The sequence below is a fragment of the Protomyctophum parallelum genome (assembly GCF_964188405.1).
Source record: "Protomyctophum parallelum genome assembly, chromosome: 22".
NCBI classification, from domain to species: Eukaryota; Metazoa; Chordata; class Actinopteri; order Myctophiformes; family Myctophidae; genus Protomyctophum; species Protomyctophum parallelum.
In genome coordinates this window covers 24,483,930-24,499,637 of record NC_139714.1, presented here as the reverse complement: position 1 = coordinate 24,499,637, position 15,708 = coordinate 24,483,930, and the positions used below count along the sequence as shown (strand labels likewise).

At 41.4% G+C, this 15,708-nt stretch overlaps 2 protein-coding genes across 2 annotated transcripts in view; one reads left to right on the top strand and one right to left on the bottom strand.

The window, feature by feature from the left end:
- The window catches only part of lin7a (lin-7 homolog A (C. elegans)), a 53,902-nt gene extending 50,890 nt beyond the window's left edge, over window positions 1-3,012 (top strand). The window contains exon 6 of the mRNA XM_083758284.1: window positions 1,011-3,012. The gene's annotated coding sequence lies outside the window, so the exon portion shown is untranslated. The remainder of the gene's footprint in view (window positions 1-1,010) is intronic.
- A 6,054-nt stretch (window positions 3,013-9,066) lies between these two features.
- Window positions 9,067-14,325, bottom strand: myf5 (myogenic factor 5). Its single transcript, XM_083757664.1, has 3 exons — window positions 13,779-14,325; window positions 10,930-11,002; window positions 9,067-10,049 (listed from the first exon to the last, which is right to left on the bottom strand). The coding sequence occupies exons 1-3, from the start codon at window positions 14,241-14,243 to the stop codon at window positions 9,841-9,843; spliced, it is 747 nt and encodes a 248-aa protein (XP_083613790.1). The 5' UTR covers window positions 14,244-14,325; the 3' UTR covers window positions 9,067-9,840.
- Between the last annotated feature and the right edge of the window lie 1,383 nt (window positions 14,326-15,708).

The window sequence follows — 15,708 nt, the reverse complement described above, 5'->3', positions numbered from 1 at the left end:
AGAATGTAGAATAGTTGTTGTTTTGATAAATGCCTGTTATCTCTCCTATGGTATCCACAGCATGGAATTGTGGATAAAATATTATCCAACAAATAAATAGTCTTGGGTCTGAGAGACTAAATGTCTTCAAATGGTGATCCGTGGCTCAAATGCAGAATACATAATGGACCTTTATGTGAAAAAGGTTGGAAACCACGGAAGCGGAACGTATGCATCCTTGTACATTGTACTGTACAATGTACTGTACATCTTGTACATATTGTACTGTAAAAAATGAAATGCTCTCGGTGGCGGTTGATGGCCGTGCGAAAGACGGCACAAAAACTGTTCTGTATATTCAGAAATGTGTTGGAGAAATGCTTTCCTTGACTACACAGTAAATTCCTTCACGAGATCTTACATATGAGTATGAAAGAGTAAAAACACATTTTCCGCCGTTTAACAGCTTTCGATTTCCTTTCACTGCCTTTCACCAGTTCCCTCTTTACATTACAGAAGAGGATTTTACGGATGCTTCTTGTCTCGGTTTTCACGGGCGCTGCAATATCTAGGGTGATAGATGATGAATGAATTTCACTGGCAGGCATTGGCCTTAAACGCCCCTACACCTCTATCGCCAGCCATTACATTAACCTGATGTATATTATCTGAAGTCAAGATCACTATTTTGCCGTTACAAGGACACCATGTTTTTGTTGCTGAAAAGCAGGAAGTAAGTGTTCACCCTAATCCGGCGTTTCAGAAACACACAGAAGACCGCTCAGTTTTATGGCCAATAACGGAACATTAGCCCTAATGTTCTGTTGAAAATCGTAGTGTCCCTTTGAGTAAACAAATGTATGCACTTGGAAGATACTTCCCACTATCTTGCGTAACATGCAAGCGTTGATACCTAATTAATTGATAACATTATATGATAAAAATCCATCATTGACTGAGCTGTCGGCTAGTGCCCAAAGTATGTAAGTCTCACCGTCAGTATTTTTGTGTTCATGTTTTCGGATTGGCAGGACGTTCTCAAGTGAGAAGAAGTGATGGCAAACAGAGACATGGATCTTAGGAACCATCTATGTGTGCCGAGGATCCCGAAGGAGTCACGCAGAATAGAAGACTCTCTCTCTGTGTCTTTCTGTCTCTCTATCTCTCTGTCTCTACTGTGTACCACCAAATACTGAGCAAAAATACAAAGAGCTGTTCGTACTGAAATTTGTGCTTGGAAGACATGTATGAAAACGCAAGAGAAAGGCTCGCACTGAAAGTCAGTCATCCCACCCCCCTTCATATCTCCTTTGAACTTCAAATGTTTTCTCCTCTAGTTGGTGAATGTTGTGTTATGAAATCCTGCTCTTTCTTTTGTTGTCTTTTCATTTAGCCATCCATTTCTTACAGCATTCTTTACTGACATTTCTTATTCCATGACATGTACAGTGTTGTTTCTATTCATTATTCTACTGGTGCTTGTGTTGATACACATGACCATTGTTCTTTGTGTGTGTGTGTGTGTGTGTGTGTGTGTGTGTGTGTGTGCGTGTGTGCGTGTGTGTGTGTGTGTGTGTGTGTGTGTGTGTGTGTGTGTGTGTGCGTGTGCGTGTGCGTGTGTGCGTGTCCAAACGTGTCCTGTTTTGGATAAATGTGGACTTTTTTACCTTCTATATTGTAGCAAGAAAATATTTTGTATTTGGGGAATCTTCTAGATTTAGCAATAACACAATTTAATTCTACGTGGAACACACAAGCATCAAGGTCAGACAAATGATTTATTGGATGGCTGTAAAGTAAAACTGGATCTTCTGCACTGTGTGATGTAAAGACGACTCCACAGTGCCATTCAAGGAGATTATTGATTCAGTGGGAACATTATAGTACAATTAATGTGCAATAAATGTATTATTAGACTGGAGGTAAGCCTCAAGAGATCTATCTATCCAGATAATATATCTATAATATACACTAGTATATGAGTTAGGCCTATTGGGGTCAGATGCGTCTCAAAATACAAGATACGCGACAGGTTCCCGCAAAGGACACAAAGAATGTCAACATGTCACATGAACGGCGTGTCCAAATATGATTATGATTAGGTTTTATTTTTCAGATCAGTCTATTTTATAGTTTTATTGGAGATTTACGGAAAAGCTTATAGTTCTATTTAAATATGTATTGTATACTTTTTGTTAAGACTTCTTGATTATAATTTAAAAGATCATCGTTGTATTGCCGCTGGATACTGGTAGGTACATACAGTAGGTCGTATACACACCTGAATCGCATGACTATTGACTACTAAACCATCTTTGATCTGCTCGTCCGGTTTCCATATTTGACAATCATTGTGAGACTGTGTGGAATGTTTTATCCGTCTTCTCCCTCTGAGCTGTGAGAGATCTTTTTTTTTCTTCTTTCAAACCCTTGTAACTAAACTACTGACCATACAAACCCTAATTAAAATGCCAATGTTGCTCTATTGATTTATTGTTGCCTAGTGAACTTGTGTTGCCAGATGACCTCATGTTAGACTTACGGTACATATTTTTGTTTGATTTACATTTCAAGTAGGCCATGGTTTCCTAAATGGCGTGTTTGCTGTAAGGTCCGTGTGGCGCGTAGTGCAAAAGTGTAAGTCTTAAGGGACCTCAGTGTTAAAGGATGTTGGGAAACCCGTCCCTGTTTAGATCAAATTATTTCTGTCCCTCTCTCACTCTCAAAGCAGTATAGGCCTACATCTTAATGTACATAGCAAAATCACAAGTGTTAATTTAATTCTGAGATTGTAAGGGTCACTTTTTACTCTCTCTGAGCTAAATTAACGCTCAGAACATTACTGTGTTGCCAGAGCCTTTTTGTATCTTAATTCAAGTACTCTTTCTTAATTGAAGACTTGCATTTTTGAAGCTGGTAGTCCTGTATTTAACGTACATACAGATCAAAAAATAAGAAAGCAAACCGGTGATATGCAATTGTTATACATATTATATTTGTATAAATAAATCTATGTGCTTGTGTACAGTGATACATTTGTCTCTTGTTTGATGTTTCTTGAACTGCATTTAAGTTTGTGTGAGGCTTTGTTGATACAGTAGCTTGTTTGATGACCAATATGTAAGTCTACCACAGCCACCTCGTTTAAATGCAGCTGCCGTACGCAATGCTTGTGGCCTTATTGGCATTTCTCACTGGTCCAAGATTTAAGCGTCGGAACAGAAAGACAATTACCCTATGTCAGACCAATGCAGCGAGCAGACACTGAAACGAATGAAGAGACTCTTGGGCCTTGTGACAGAGGAAACCTCTTTCACTGCTGCCCTGCCATACTAGGCCTATAGCGGGCAGTGAACTGCACGCTGCTTTTTAACCAAACATTAAAATGCCCAACAGAAAATAATGAAGGTTTCCTGCTGTGCCTGCGAGCACTGAAGTATTCTTTTAGGTGCTGTGAGCTGTCACACGAAACTTTAATTCCTGAATCTCTTCACAACTGACAAATGACCTTGTCAGTGGAATTGCGTTGCTATAGGGAACTGCTGGGATCCAAGTTTATTTTGAGTCAGCGACTGGCTGATATTCATATTCATCAAATAACACAACAACAAATAAACTTGGAATATTGTTGTCAACAAGGTGCCCTTCTTTGCAAGCAGTCGACAGAGCCTGTCTCCTTGTCTTCATGAAAACCAGTTAATTAGGGTCAGAGGTGAAAGCCTGCATGTAACACCATGGTACCTAAGATGGAATTATAAAATGCAATCTGTAATTTTCAAATCAAATGTTCGCGACCGGGGAAGTTTACCAGTCTAGGAAATAAGAGTGGGAGAAAAAGAAAGAAAGCGTTTCAATATTGATGCCTATATACAATTAAATTTTTACCAATTAAAATTGAAAGTATTGCTAGTACTTTCAAATCTGAGGAGGCTACTTCCATTCCACCACCTGTGGTAGGCCTACAAATGTAAAATGGGCATGGTAACAAGTTAACAACACTCTCCTCAGATATCTCACATAATTCAAAATGTGTGTTTGAATGTGCAAAGTAAAGGGAGAAAAAAAAGGTTAAAGTCAAGCGATCGAGCAATATGAACTAAATTCAGTTCCAACATCGCTATACTTTCGCTAGCACTTTTTGTTGTTACACCGAGTGTTGCTGATACTGTCTTCATATCTTATTCATGTCCTGAAATAGTATTGACCAACAGAGAAAACGGCTTCACCTTTGGCTCCCTGAGGCAGCTTGCATTTAGTATTGTTAGCATATTTTGCATTTAGTAATGTCATTGAGCCTGCTGACACAGGCTGATTTTATTGTTTGAGAACATTTGCATTTACCGTAAACAGCAAACAATGTGAGGCGGTTTGAGATAAAACCCTATAACTCAGTCTTGTCATTTAATCACAGCATAGGCTACAGCAATTAATCTAATCTCTGTCAATGATATTTAAAAATGTGATCTGTAGAATCTTGTCATCATCATGGCTTGTCAAATGAATTCAATGTCTTAAGACACTTTAGAAACACCTCCACCTTGTGGTTTTTGCCAGTACTGCAAGATCAGACATCCCGAGTCCCAGGAACACCATTGAATGTAGAGGATTAAAATGAGTTGCCTACCAATTAAAATATAGCTAAAGAAAAACACAATTCAAATTGTCATTACAAAATTTAGAGTGATATTGAATTTACAACTTAACTCATGTTATCTTCTCTCATGTTGTTCATTTGAAACCATAATAACCTTCATGTACGTAGGTCTCCATTGATGCACAACCTTGGTGAATGAGTGATTTACGAGCACATTGCCAGTGGAAAACGACATCACTGACATTCAGTTGTGGAAAGTGACTACAGTATAAGTACATTTACTTAAGTACTGTATTTAAGTACAATTTTGAGCTACTTTTACTTCTACTCCACTGCATCTCACAGGGAAATATTGTACTTTTACTCCACTACATTTATTTGAAAACTTTAGTTACTAGTTACTTTGTAGACTTTCATTGTTCAGTAACCACTTCAGCGCTATATACATTGCGAATATGCATTGTGAGCTTGTAGATCTATTTTCAAAAATATTTAGTGTAGTATTATTATTATTGCGAACGCAGTGAGCCACTTACTATGACAGCAAGGGCTGAATGTCTGTGTGTGTGTCTGTCCCGCTGTTACACCACCCGCCCGCCACCAGAGGGCGCAGCTGTAGCACACACACACACACACACAGGGCGCAGCTGTAGCACACACACACACACACACACACACACACACACACACACAACCACACACACACGAGCTGCGTTCGCTTCCCGCGTTTGCGCGTCTTACTTGTAATTATCACACGAAAAGAGGAAATTACCTACCTAGGTTCCATCCTGGAGGCTAATCTTTCCGGTGATAAAATGGCCAAAAACGTAATCAAAAAGGTCAATCAAGGAACAAGATTCCTTTAGTTTACAGGATCTCCTCACTGGTCAACAAAAACACCTTGAAGACCTTAACAGGAGCCCTCGTACAAGGTTTCTTCGACTATGCAGGCACCTCCTGGTACCACAGCACCTCAAAGGCCCATTCAGGCCTAAGGCCGATTCTAAAAACGCCTCTAAATCCTGACCTAAGGTTTCTGAAAAGCTTCAAATATTGATATAGCAGAATCAAAATGTTTACATTTTTGAATACTGTACATACTGTACAGAACCCAAATATGGGTTCCCGGCCTGAGGGGGTAAGGTACAAATAGGGGTTCCCGCCCAGAATGGGTTAAAACAAGGCTCCAGACCTCCCAAAACAAACTGGTCAGGCTCCTACTTCACTGCCTCACCCCCCGAACCCACCTCACCCCTGCCCACTTTGACAGGCTGGAATGGCTTAGGTTTGACGACAGAGTACAGCATCTTGCAATGGGTCTGGTCCACAAGATTCGATACACCACCAAGATACCCATGTACCTTTCTAAATACTTCCTTCATGTTAACGAAGTCCACACCCACAACACCAGAGGGAGTGCAACAAACCATGTACAACCCAGATTCGGCACAAACAAGGGACTAAATTATTTTCGCTACTATGTCACCAAAATGTGGAATGCCCTACCAACAGTCATTAAGACATGTGAATCCCTTGACTCCTTCAAAACCGCTCTCAAAGGGCACCTATACGGACGCCTGCAATTCGGAACTGGCCCCCGTAAAATCGGAATCCCCCACCCACCCCTTTTTCCCCTCACTGTATATGTTTCTTTTCCCTTTTTACCTCCTTTATGATGAATTCCTGTTCTGTACTTTGGCTACATAGAAGTATCTATTTGTACGTCTCTAAATGTTTTGATGAATTGAAAAAGGTGGACCCTCTTGTAAACAAGTGTAATGCTTTATTGGGTCGTCCACTCACAGTTAACAGTCTTTGTATTGAGTTGTGCTTGAAATGTAGGCCTACTGTAATTCTGCAAACTGTAAATATTTCAATCAATCAAAAAGTATAGTTCTACATTGCAGACAGTATATTGATACTTTTTTACTTACGTAAAACAATTGAGTACTTTCTCCACCACCGCTGACATTTGGAGTGGAGTCAGTGCGCCGGGGTTATTGAAATACAATCCCCCGTTTCAGCCGTTTGGTATGTCCACTATGTTTCAGACCACGCACAACATGCATTGTGCCTGCGGGGGCCGAGACACTATAGAGCAGTTGTTCTCAACCAGTGGTCCAGCAGTGGTGAGCTGGCGGTGGGGCTGTCCAGGGCGCCGCCCCGGTAGGTCAGACACCGCACGCACCATTGCACGGCCCCCCCCCCCACATGTAATTCAAATGAGCTTTATATGCACACAGCCCTACTAGTTACAAAATCCACAGCACACTACTACAGGCCACCCGTGGTCCTTGAGGGGGTTCTCCATGGCTATGGAGAATTGGTAACCAAATGGACTTCTCTAAGAGTCCATTTGGTTTCATTTTACGCTCTCAAGAGTTAAATTATTGTTAAACGTCTGCATTACTTAACTTACAAGAAGTCTACATACACAGTTAGAGACTGTAGATTAGAATAATGGTTATTTTGATCAACGTTTGCCTGTTATCTCTCCTATCTGTAACAACGTCAATACAGCATGCAGGTATTGTGTCCAACAACAACAAAATATTCAAAGTTTTGGGTAAAATGCTGAATAAATAATAGGCCTTGATACAAAAAGTAATTCCTTTTGTTCGGACTATAGTTCTGTCTATACTCTAGCCCACTGGTTCCAAAACACTGGGTCGGGATCCATTTGTGGGTCGCGGATCCATTTTTATGGGTCCCTTTATTTTTGGTTAACTACATTTAGTTTTTAATTTAGTTTTTCAAAACCTTTTCGAAAAAAAAAAATGCAATGTTTGTTTTTTATTTCATGAAGAAATAAAAATCAAAGAAATTCCATAAATTAGAACCCAAATATATGTTTAAGAAGTAGTGAAAATAGCCGATCTACAACCTCACAGTTGTGGCTGAACCCCACAACTGTCAAAGCCCTGGGTAGGCAAGCAGTCCTGGTGGAGATCTGCGTCCCAAGGAGAACACTTTTCTAGTTCGATTTTTTTAAGTCTTTTGAAATCCCTAATTATTAGTAATCAGTCTGTCTATCTGTCTGTCAGCATTTGCACATTGCCCTTCACATTCCCGTTGGATCTCTGACATACTGTATTTTTTAAATTGGAAAAAATTAAATATACATTGCGTGGCTCAATCTCCAAATTCAGTAAAGTATGGCAGCCTTTTCTGTCTCATGTTGACCGCCTTACACTTGTGCCCCCGATTGAACCTGATTGAACCTGATTAACTGTCGCCTGACTGGCCAACCTGTCTTGTCTGGATAATGTTTGTGACCATGATCTGCTATGTAGGCCTATATTGACTATATTGGAGTTTTATTTTTTATATATATATATTATATATTGTTTTTATTGTTTTGTTGTGTTTTGAATGTTCTTTGGTTGTCTTGATTTGGAGTTTGTGTTTTGTTATTGTGTGTGTTTTAGTTTTTTTTGTATTTGTCACTCTGTTTTTATTTCTCAATTTACTTCTATATTTGTAAAAAACAAAAAATGAATAAACATTAAAATATATATATATATATATATATATTTAATATTAAACAACTTTTGCAACAAACAACGACATAAACTATGAAAATGTTACAAACAATTTGAATGATAATTATAATTAGTTATGATAATAATTATCTATCTATCCATCCATGTTCTTTCCTACAACTTGAGACCATACACAGCAGGCTTTAATGGATGTGAGGAGAACAATTAGAGGCCATTTGTTCTTTAAGTGTTGAAGGTATAATCAAGGGTGTTAACAGGGACTCACATTTGGTTGAGAAGAACACATCGTTACACAATACAGCTCTACTCCACCCTTCTACCACATTCCTGTTGACACGTGTATATATAGGAGGCTAAACTTCTAAGATTTTACGAATTGGTTATTTTTGTTAAATAATGATGGTGATGTTTGCATAAATGTTTTTATTTCCCTCACTGCTACTACACTGATAATGAAATTCCTTTGTTACGCTGTGTCACTGCATTAGGCTAGAGCCGCTAGAGCAGGGGTGTCGAACTCAACTTGGGGCGAGGGCCGCATTGGTCAAAATGGCGGCTAGAGAGTCTCTGTACTATTCTGTTTGTCTATTTCACTATTGCTATAATCTTGCAAACCGCTGGACCAATCAGCACCAAATGTCTTGGCCAGTAGGCCACAGACGCACCGCTGCACAAATGTTTCATACGTTTTGAAATATTTAACTTTTATGTTATAAGGGAAGTCAACGGGGCCCAAATTAGTCATATCTGATTTCACAGGTGGGTTAATACTAAGATTAATGATCTGATGGTGCTGAGATGCCGTTCATTTGATGAGACAGTGCGAGCTATTGTAAGGCCATGTTTTTCCAAACACCATCTGCATTACTTCAGTTGGATTGTTTTTACACATTGTTGCTTGGCAACTGAAAGTTTAGAGACATCTGGACATGTTTAGAAAAGTCACATGAAGATGTTGTTGTATTCTTCACTGTCAAAGGAACAATAATAAGGATGAACAAACCATTGTACAAAACAATGAAAGCTTTAATGATGTGGAAAGTAACAAAAATACAATACTGCTTAAATACTACTTTTTGTATGAATAACGTACATTAAGTCAGCAACATTACATCAACCGTTAATTAAATATGTTTCATTAGGTATAAAAAAGCTTGTATAGAATAAATGGGCATTTACATTATATATTTACAATTATATGTACAGTATAAAAAGTTGGGACAGCGTTTGTCACATAACCTCAGCTACCGCTGAGGTTGCGTCACTCAGAACAGTTGTTTTGCAATCTGTGACAATGATAGTACATACTATTAGGGATGCACCGATAGCATAAGATCTTGACTGATTGCCGATACTGACACCCATATGCGTTCATTTAGTTTTTGTTGTTATTTCCCCCTTTTAGTCTAGTAGTCAGCCCATAGAGCCCCATTGAGCCCCATTATGCCAATTGCTCAACATATGCAAGTTAGCATCCGGCAGTTTCTACATGCTGGGGACCCATACTAAACATAAAACGTTGGTGTACTCAACATGTCCGGGTTCACTTTTTGGCTACTAGGCTATTTTGTGCCAGGGAAACAAATACATCTTCAATAACACACCAAACATAGCCAATGCAAAATGTGTGCTTCTCAACAACACGGTTACTGACATCGGTTATTGTTTTATTTGCCGATACCGATAACGGCAAACACCGTCCGATACCGATACATTGGTGCATCCCTACATAATATCCAAGGGTTCAAAGACGACGGGCGTTCTTCACAGAACGTGGTAGACGGGCCTAGAAGAGCCGGGGCTTTCCGGCGTGCAGGGCTGGGAGTCGGAGGAGCCGCATGAGGGAGAGAAGGTCACCATGTCTCTCAGTGCTCCCGCTCCTCCTCCACCGGCCTCGACTGAGGACAGGCGGTCTACGATGCTGGACAGGCACGCTAGGCTGCTGGCGCCGGGCGTCTTATCCGCCAAGCTCTCTGATTGGAGGGAGAGAGAGGACACCACAGAGATGGTTGGTTAGTTAGGGTCACTGGTGGAAAAAAAATCACACCCGTGTGAACTGAGTGGTGCAACTCCCCTTTCCCCCCTCCTCTCTCTCTCATTAGCAGGCAACAGTACAGCACTATCTCTCTCTCTGTGTCTGGCACAACAGCGCCCCTACTGGTACTAATAGTCATACATTAACGTCACATACATAGGCGTCACATAGGTGGACACGGACATTGCTGTTCCTTGGAGTCAGAAATAATACTTGTATGTATTATTTAAGTAGAAGTCATCAATAAATACTGCAATGTAGAAATATGCTGAGTAAAAAGTTCAGAATTCAAAGATGTACTGTAATGTACTCAAAGATTTAAGAAAGTACTCAGAATGTCCTGTTTTAAGTTTTCAAATGTCTAAAAATCTTTAGAAAATACCCGATGTACAAGCTCACAATGTGTCACGATGCGACGCATTGTGAGCTTGCAGATCGGCTATTTTCAAATGGCCAAAATGTATGTTGTTTTGCAATAATAATGAAAATCTACAAAGTAACTAAAGTTTTCAAATAAATAGTAGTGTAAAAGTACAATATTTGGATCCGAGATGTAGCGGAGTAGAAGAAAAAAGTATTGGAAGTACAAATACCTCAAAATTTGACTTTACTTTTCCACCACTGGTTAGGGTCAGCTTCAGTTTCAACTTTCATGATTTCAATAAATAACCATGGCAAAGTCCTGAATGCTCATTTAATCACTTATGCCCTACTATATACTTTCTTGTATTGTGTACGTTGTACTTTCGGTGTTAATATATATCCCACTATGCCTGTGTGTGAATGTATACAAATTAATTCACTCATAGGGTACTCACCATTCTTAGAGTAAGCGTAGCTGTTGCTGTAGCAGTTGTTCAGCTGAGGCCACACAGGACTGTTGCAGTCAGCCTTCAAGGAAAAGACAAATCAACAACAATATAAGTCCAATCAAACAAACAAGTAAGGAAAGACAATGAATACAAAATAAAAGCATGATATGTCCTTGCGCATGCTTTAAAAAAAATACATATATAGGCAGAAGGTTTCATTTGAAATAGAATTCATGGTATTTCTCACAGACATCCTCAGTATATACCAGGGCTAGAGAACTGGTTCCCAAACAGGGGATCGGGACCCATTTGTGGGTCGTTGACACATTTTTATGGGTCCCTTTGTTTATTTTTTGTTTCCTACATTCTTTTCAAATATTATTTCAAAACATAATAAAATAAGCATTCCCCCCCCAAAAAAGCAAAAAATAAATAATTAATTAAAAACAAAATTCAATGATCCCCCCTCCAGACAAATCGAAGACATTCCATAAATTAGAAAACAAATGTTTAGTGAAAGTAGACATTGTGAGCTTGTAGATCTGCTATTTTCACTAGTTTGTGTCCCGGGCAAATGTCTCATGTCTCTTTGGGTCTCTTGAGCTAAAACGTTTGATGGGAACCACTGGGCTAGAGGGTTATTTCCGTTTCTGTTTTGGGCATGTCGTATTAATTAGGCAAACCTTTATATTTCAAAATCTACAATCTACACAAGCTCATATAGCGTCGCATCATGTATGGCGCGCTGCGAAGATCGATTATTTCCGCCGTGTGACACCATTGTACGACGAAGTGTAAAACGGGGCTTAAGTGGTTATTTTCACATCATCTATACCTTGGAGACAGAATGGCAGCCATATACACTCCCATATACTACCATGCCGCTGTTCTGTTCTGCTCCGTTCTGCTCTGTTCCAAGCGTGGCCAATCGATTGTGTCAGTGGAAGCAACACCAGTTTGTGCAAGATGACACTCTCTCCTAGTAAATCTGCAGAAAATCCTGGCAGCGGTGTAGAACATGCAGTCAGGATGGAATGCAGAAAAGCACCCCAGTTTTTTTAAGGTGGATTTAGTTAGGGTTTATTAGGGCTATAAAGTGTCCGGTGGTGGGAAAGCCGCCACTAGCCTACACACCATCCCTCCACCATCACAAGTCCTGCCCTACAAAATCTCGACTGTTAATCTAGCTCTCTGTCTGAGCATTTATACACTCGTAGAGGTCAATTATTGCTCAGGATTTTACAGTGTCTTGTATTAGTTGATTGTTACCTAAATGTGTTGTTCAGTTTCCTGACTGACCAATAACAACAATAACAACAAACATGTCTCTGCCGTCTGGAAGAAACCACTTAATGTTCATGTTCAATGTTCAGGAAATGAAGAAAACCTTATGTTTTGAAGACAAAGCAATACTGCCTCATCAAAGTTGGTGTTGTGACTTTATATACAGTCAATTACGTCCATGAGAGGGGGAGGGTTGGTGGAGTTAGTTGTTTTAGCAGACAGTTTGAGAGGGACCAATGGAGTTAAGAGGATTTGTCCCAAGCGCTTTTTACTACTTTTCATCGGTTCAATATTTTCAAAGCAACACACAGACATAATGGGTGTTCAATAGCACTGATTTATGCAAAGAAAAAAAGAAGAAAAAAAAGTGGTTTCTTCCCGACAGCAAGGACATCATATCTGGCTAGATAGTTTCATCTCAGATCAGACAGGAAACTGGGGAAATATAGATTTAGTTTGTTTGAAAGTGCTAAAGGGAGAGGATATGCATGAAAGAGCATGGTAATTGAGGTCTGGGGGGCGATGCGATCAAAGCAAGCTTATTTGATTACGTTTGTAAATTAGAAATGAGCTGGCTCCATTTCAAAACCTTAATTTCACAGTCTGCACCCCGGGAACAGGCTAATCAAAAAACATTGTATCTTCTGGGCTGATGCTGGATCTGGAGCAGATGTACAGTACTGTCTACCAGTGCGACAGACTTAGGCTCCATTTACACTGGCAGCCAAATCCAGCCTGAATCAGATCTGTGCAACATCCAGATTGGAATCCGATTCGTTTAAATAAGTCTACACAAACAAGTCACATGGAATCCGATTTTTACAAATGTGACTTGAGTGAGACACATTCAAAGGTGGTTTCAAATCCAATTCAAATCTTAAGTCTGATTTTAAACAAATCGGATTCCATTCCAATCTTCATGTGGCACAGAGGCACAGATCTGATTCAGGCTGGATTTGGCTTGCCAGTCTGAACACACAGATCTGTGACAGATCCGATCTGGTCACTTGCAAATGCAGTGTGAGCGGTCGGGCCAAAATATCAGATTTGAGAAATAAATCAGATTTGAATTTGACTGGATGTGACTGCAGTCTAAATGGGGGCCTAGAGACTTCCTTTCTCTGAGGTGACAGTATTAGGCTGTCTGTCTAACTCTAGTAGGATCTGGCATACAAATGAATCATAGTTGTTTAGCCTGATCAATACTTACAGTAGTTGAGTTCCAGTGTCGCACATCAAAAATAGAAACTCTACAAGCTCACAGGCTGCACGACGAGGCGTTGTTGTGATCTACAAGCTTGAGCTTGTAGATCAGCTATTTTCAAAAGATTGCTATACATTGAAAACTTGAAATGAGACTGCATAGTGGTTTACTTTTGGTACTTTATGAAGCCAATATACTTTTGCACTTTTACTCAAGTCAATTTTGAATTCCGGGCTCCTATACTTGTAACAGAGTATGTCTGTCTACATTGCAGTATTGACACTTTATACTTAAGTAAAACATTTGAGTACTTCTGAGACGAGAGAGAGAGAGAGAGAGAGAGAGAGGGGGGGGGGGGGGGTCTCACCATGCTGTCAGAGCAACTGGACGAGGGGCTCCCGGGCTCGGAGCCGCTGCAGCCCCGAGCCCCGGGGAGGCTGGTGTAGTAGCTCTCCACCTGCTCCTGGAGCAGCTCCTGCAGGCTCTCGATGTACTGTATGGCGTTCCGCAGGATCTCCACCTTGGGCAACCGCTGGCCGGGGTTGGCCGAGGTGCAGCGGCGCAGCGCCTCGAACGCGTGGTTGACCTTCTTGAGGCGCCGGCGCTCGCGCATGGTGGCGGCCCGCCGCCGGTCCACCGTGCTGGACTTGCGCTTGCAGGCCTTGCAGGCCCACTGGAGGCAGTGTCCCGGCTGGTGCGGGTGGGCCCCGGGGACGCGCACGTGCTCGTCCTCCTCGGAGCTGCAGGCCAGCTCCGAGGCGCCGGAGGCGCCGAACTCCAGGCCCTCCGGAGAGGAGTCGTAGAAGATCTGAGACGGGGAGAAGACGTCCATGGTTTTCTCCTCTGTCTGACCGCGATGGCTAAGCTGGGCGAATGACCGCGAGAACGGATGAAGTGCTATGGACAGAGCAGTGAGAGGGGCGAGAGAGAAGACCTCTGAGTGATATGAGGGGGCTGTTGCCAATGGGGGACCCCCCTTATATGCCCCGAGGCCTGAGCCCAAGGCCTACATTGGCCAGATCTAATTACCATGGCCCATTGGCCCAGCCTGGAAGGCAGGCAGGGGTTAGTTCAGCTCCCTCCCTGCCTGCCCGATCCCCAACCCACTCCACCCCCAACACCCCCTTAGTACCCTGCAGAGTTTCCCACATCTGCACTTACTGGTGTTTTCCCACTCATCACCACACTCTCCTTCCAATGGCACTAACCTAACCCTGCTCTGCTGCAAGGCCACCATGAGGAAAATATGCTTCGGAATGCTTTAAGAGGCTTGATGGCCGTCACTGCTTTCAAACAGTAATGGCCCTTCTTGCACTACATCAAATTTAGTGAATGATATCAATGCATTTAAAACCATGTGCCCTTCAAATGGCAAGAAAGTGTGAGCTGTTAAGAATGACTTAATACTAGCTAATATGTTTCAATAACAGCTCTAATGTTGTGACATTTTATGGGAGGTTTTGTTGTTTTGTTTTGTCAAAATGTAGGAGGGAAAAAGAGTGCGACTGTGTAAGAGTATGCGGGTCAATTTTATGGTGGAGACAAACAGCGTTGCAGATGCAGCCCAGCTGCAAAGGAAGGTGTAACATTTCAGACCCAGTGGTGAAGTCACATTACAGAGGTAACACTCTAAAGCTAAACACCCCTAACCCATCATTGAAGGTGCCATACAGGAGGAGGTGTCCCACTCCCTATTAAATCCGTAATAAGTCATTAACACTAAGCAAGCAACAATTTCACGACCCCTTTTGCCCCCACAGCCCACATTCTTTCATGCACTTTAATATTTTATATTCTATTCAGGACACTACAGTTGGGGATAGATAGTCAAACTAATTTAAGCCTGATCCAAGCCCATAATGCGATTTTGGTCATGATACATTGATTGTTTACGTACTATAATACAACATTGATTTGATACAAAGCATTTGAATCTAGCCAAATTGTACAACATGTCCAAAGGGAATGCCCCCCACGTTGTCTTGCGTTATGGCGCATGATATAGGCTAGGGGCGGGGCTTGGTTGAGCTAGGCTTTATACACGTATTCGTTAAAGTAGCCTAAACAAATCACAACACCGTCTCCGCGTCAAACGGTGTTGCTGACAGCTACAAGGATACAATGCAGATCTCTCTCACAATGTGTCAAAACATTTGGCAGACCTCCTCAGCTCTCTCTCTCTCTCTCTCTCTCTCTCTCTCTCTCTCTCTCTCTGGGAATGTCGCGCACCTAACAAAACAGCCCCATATACCTGCTGCTGCCGCTGAATTGCCTTCGGAGTTTACGCACGGCACAGC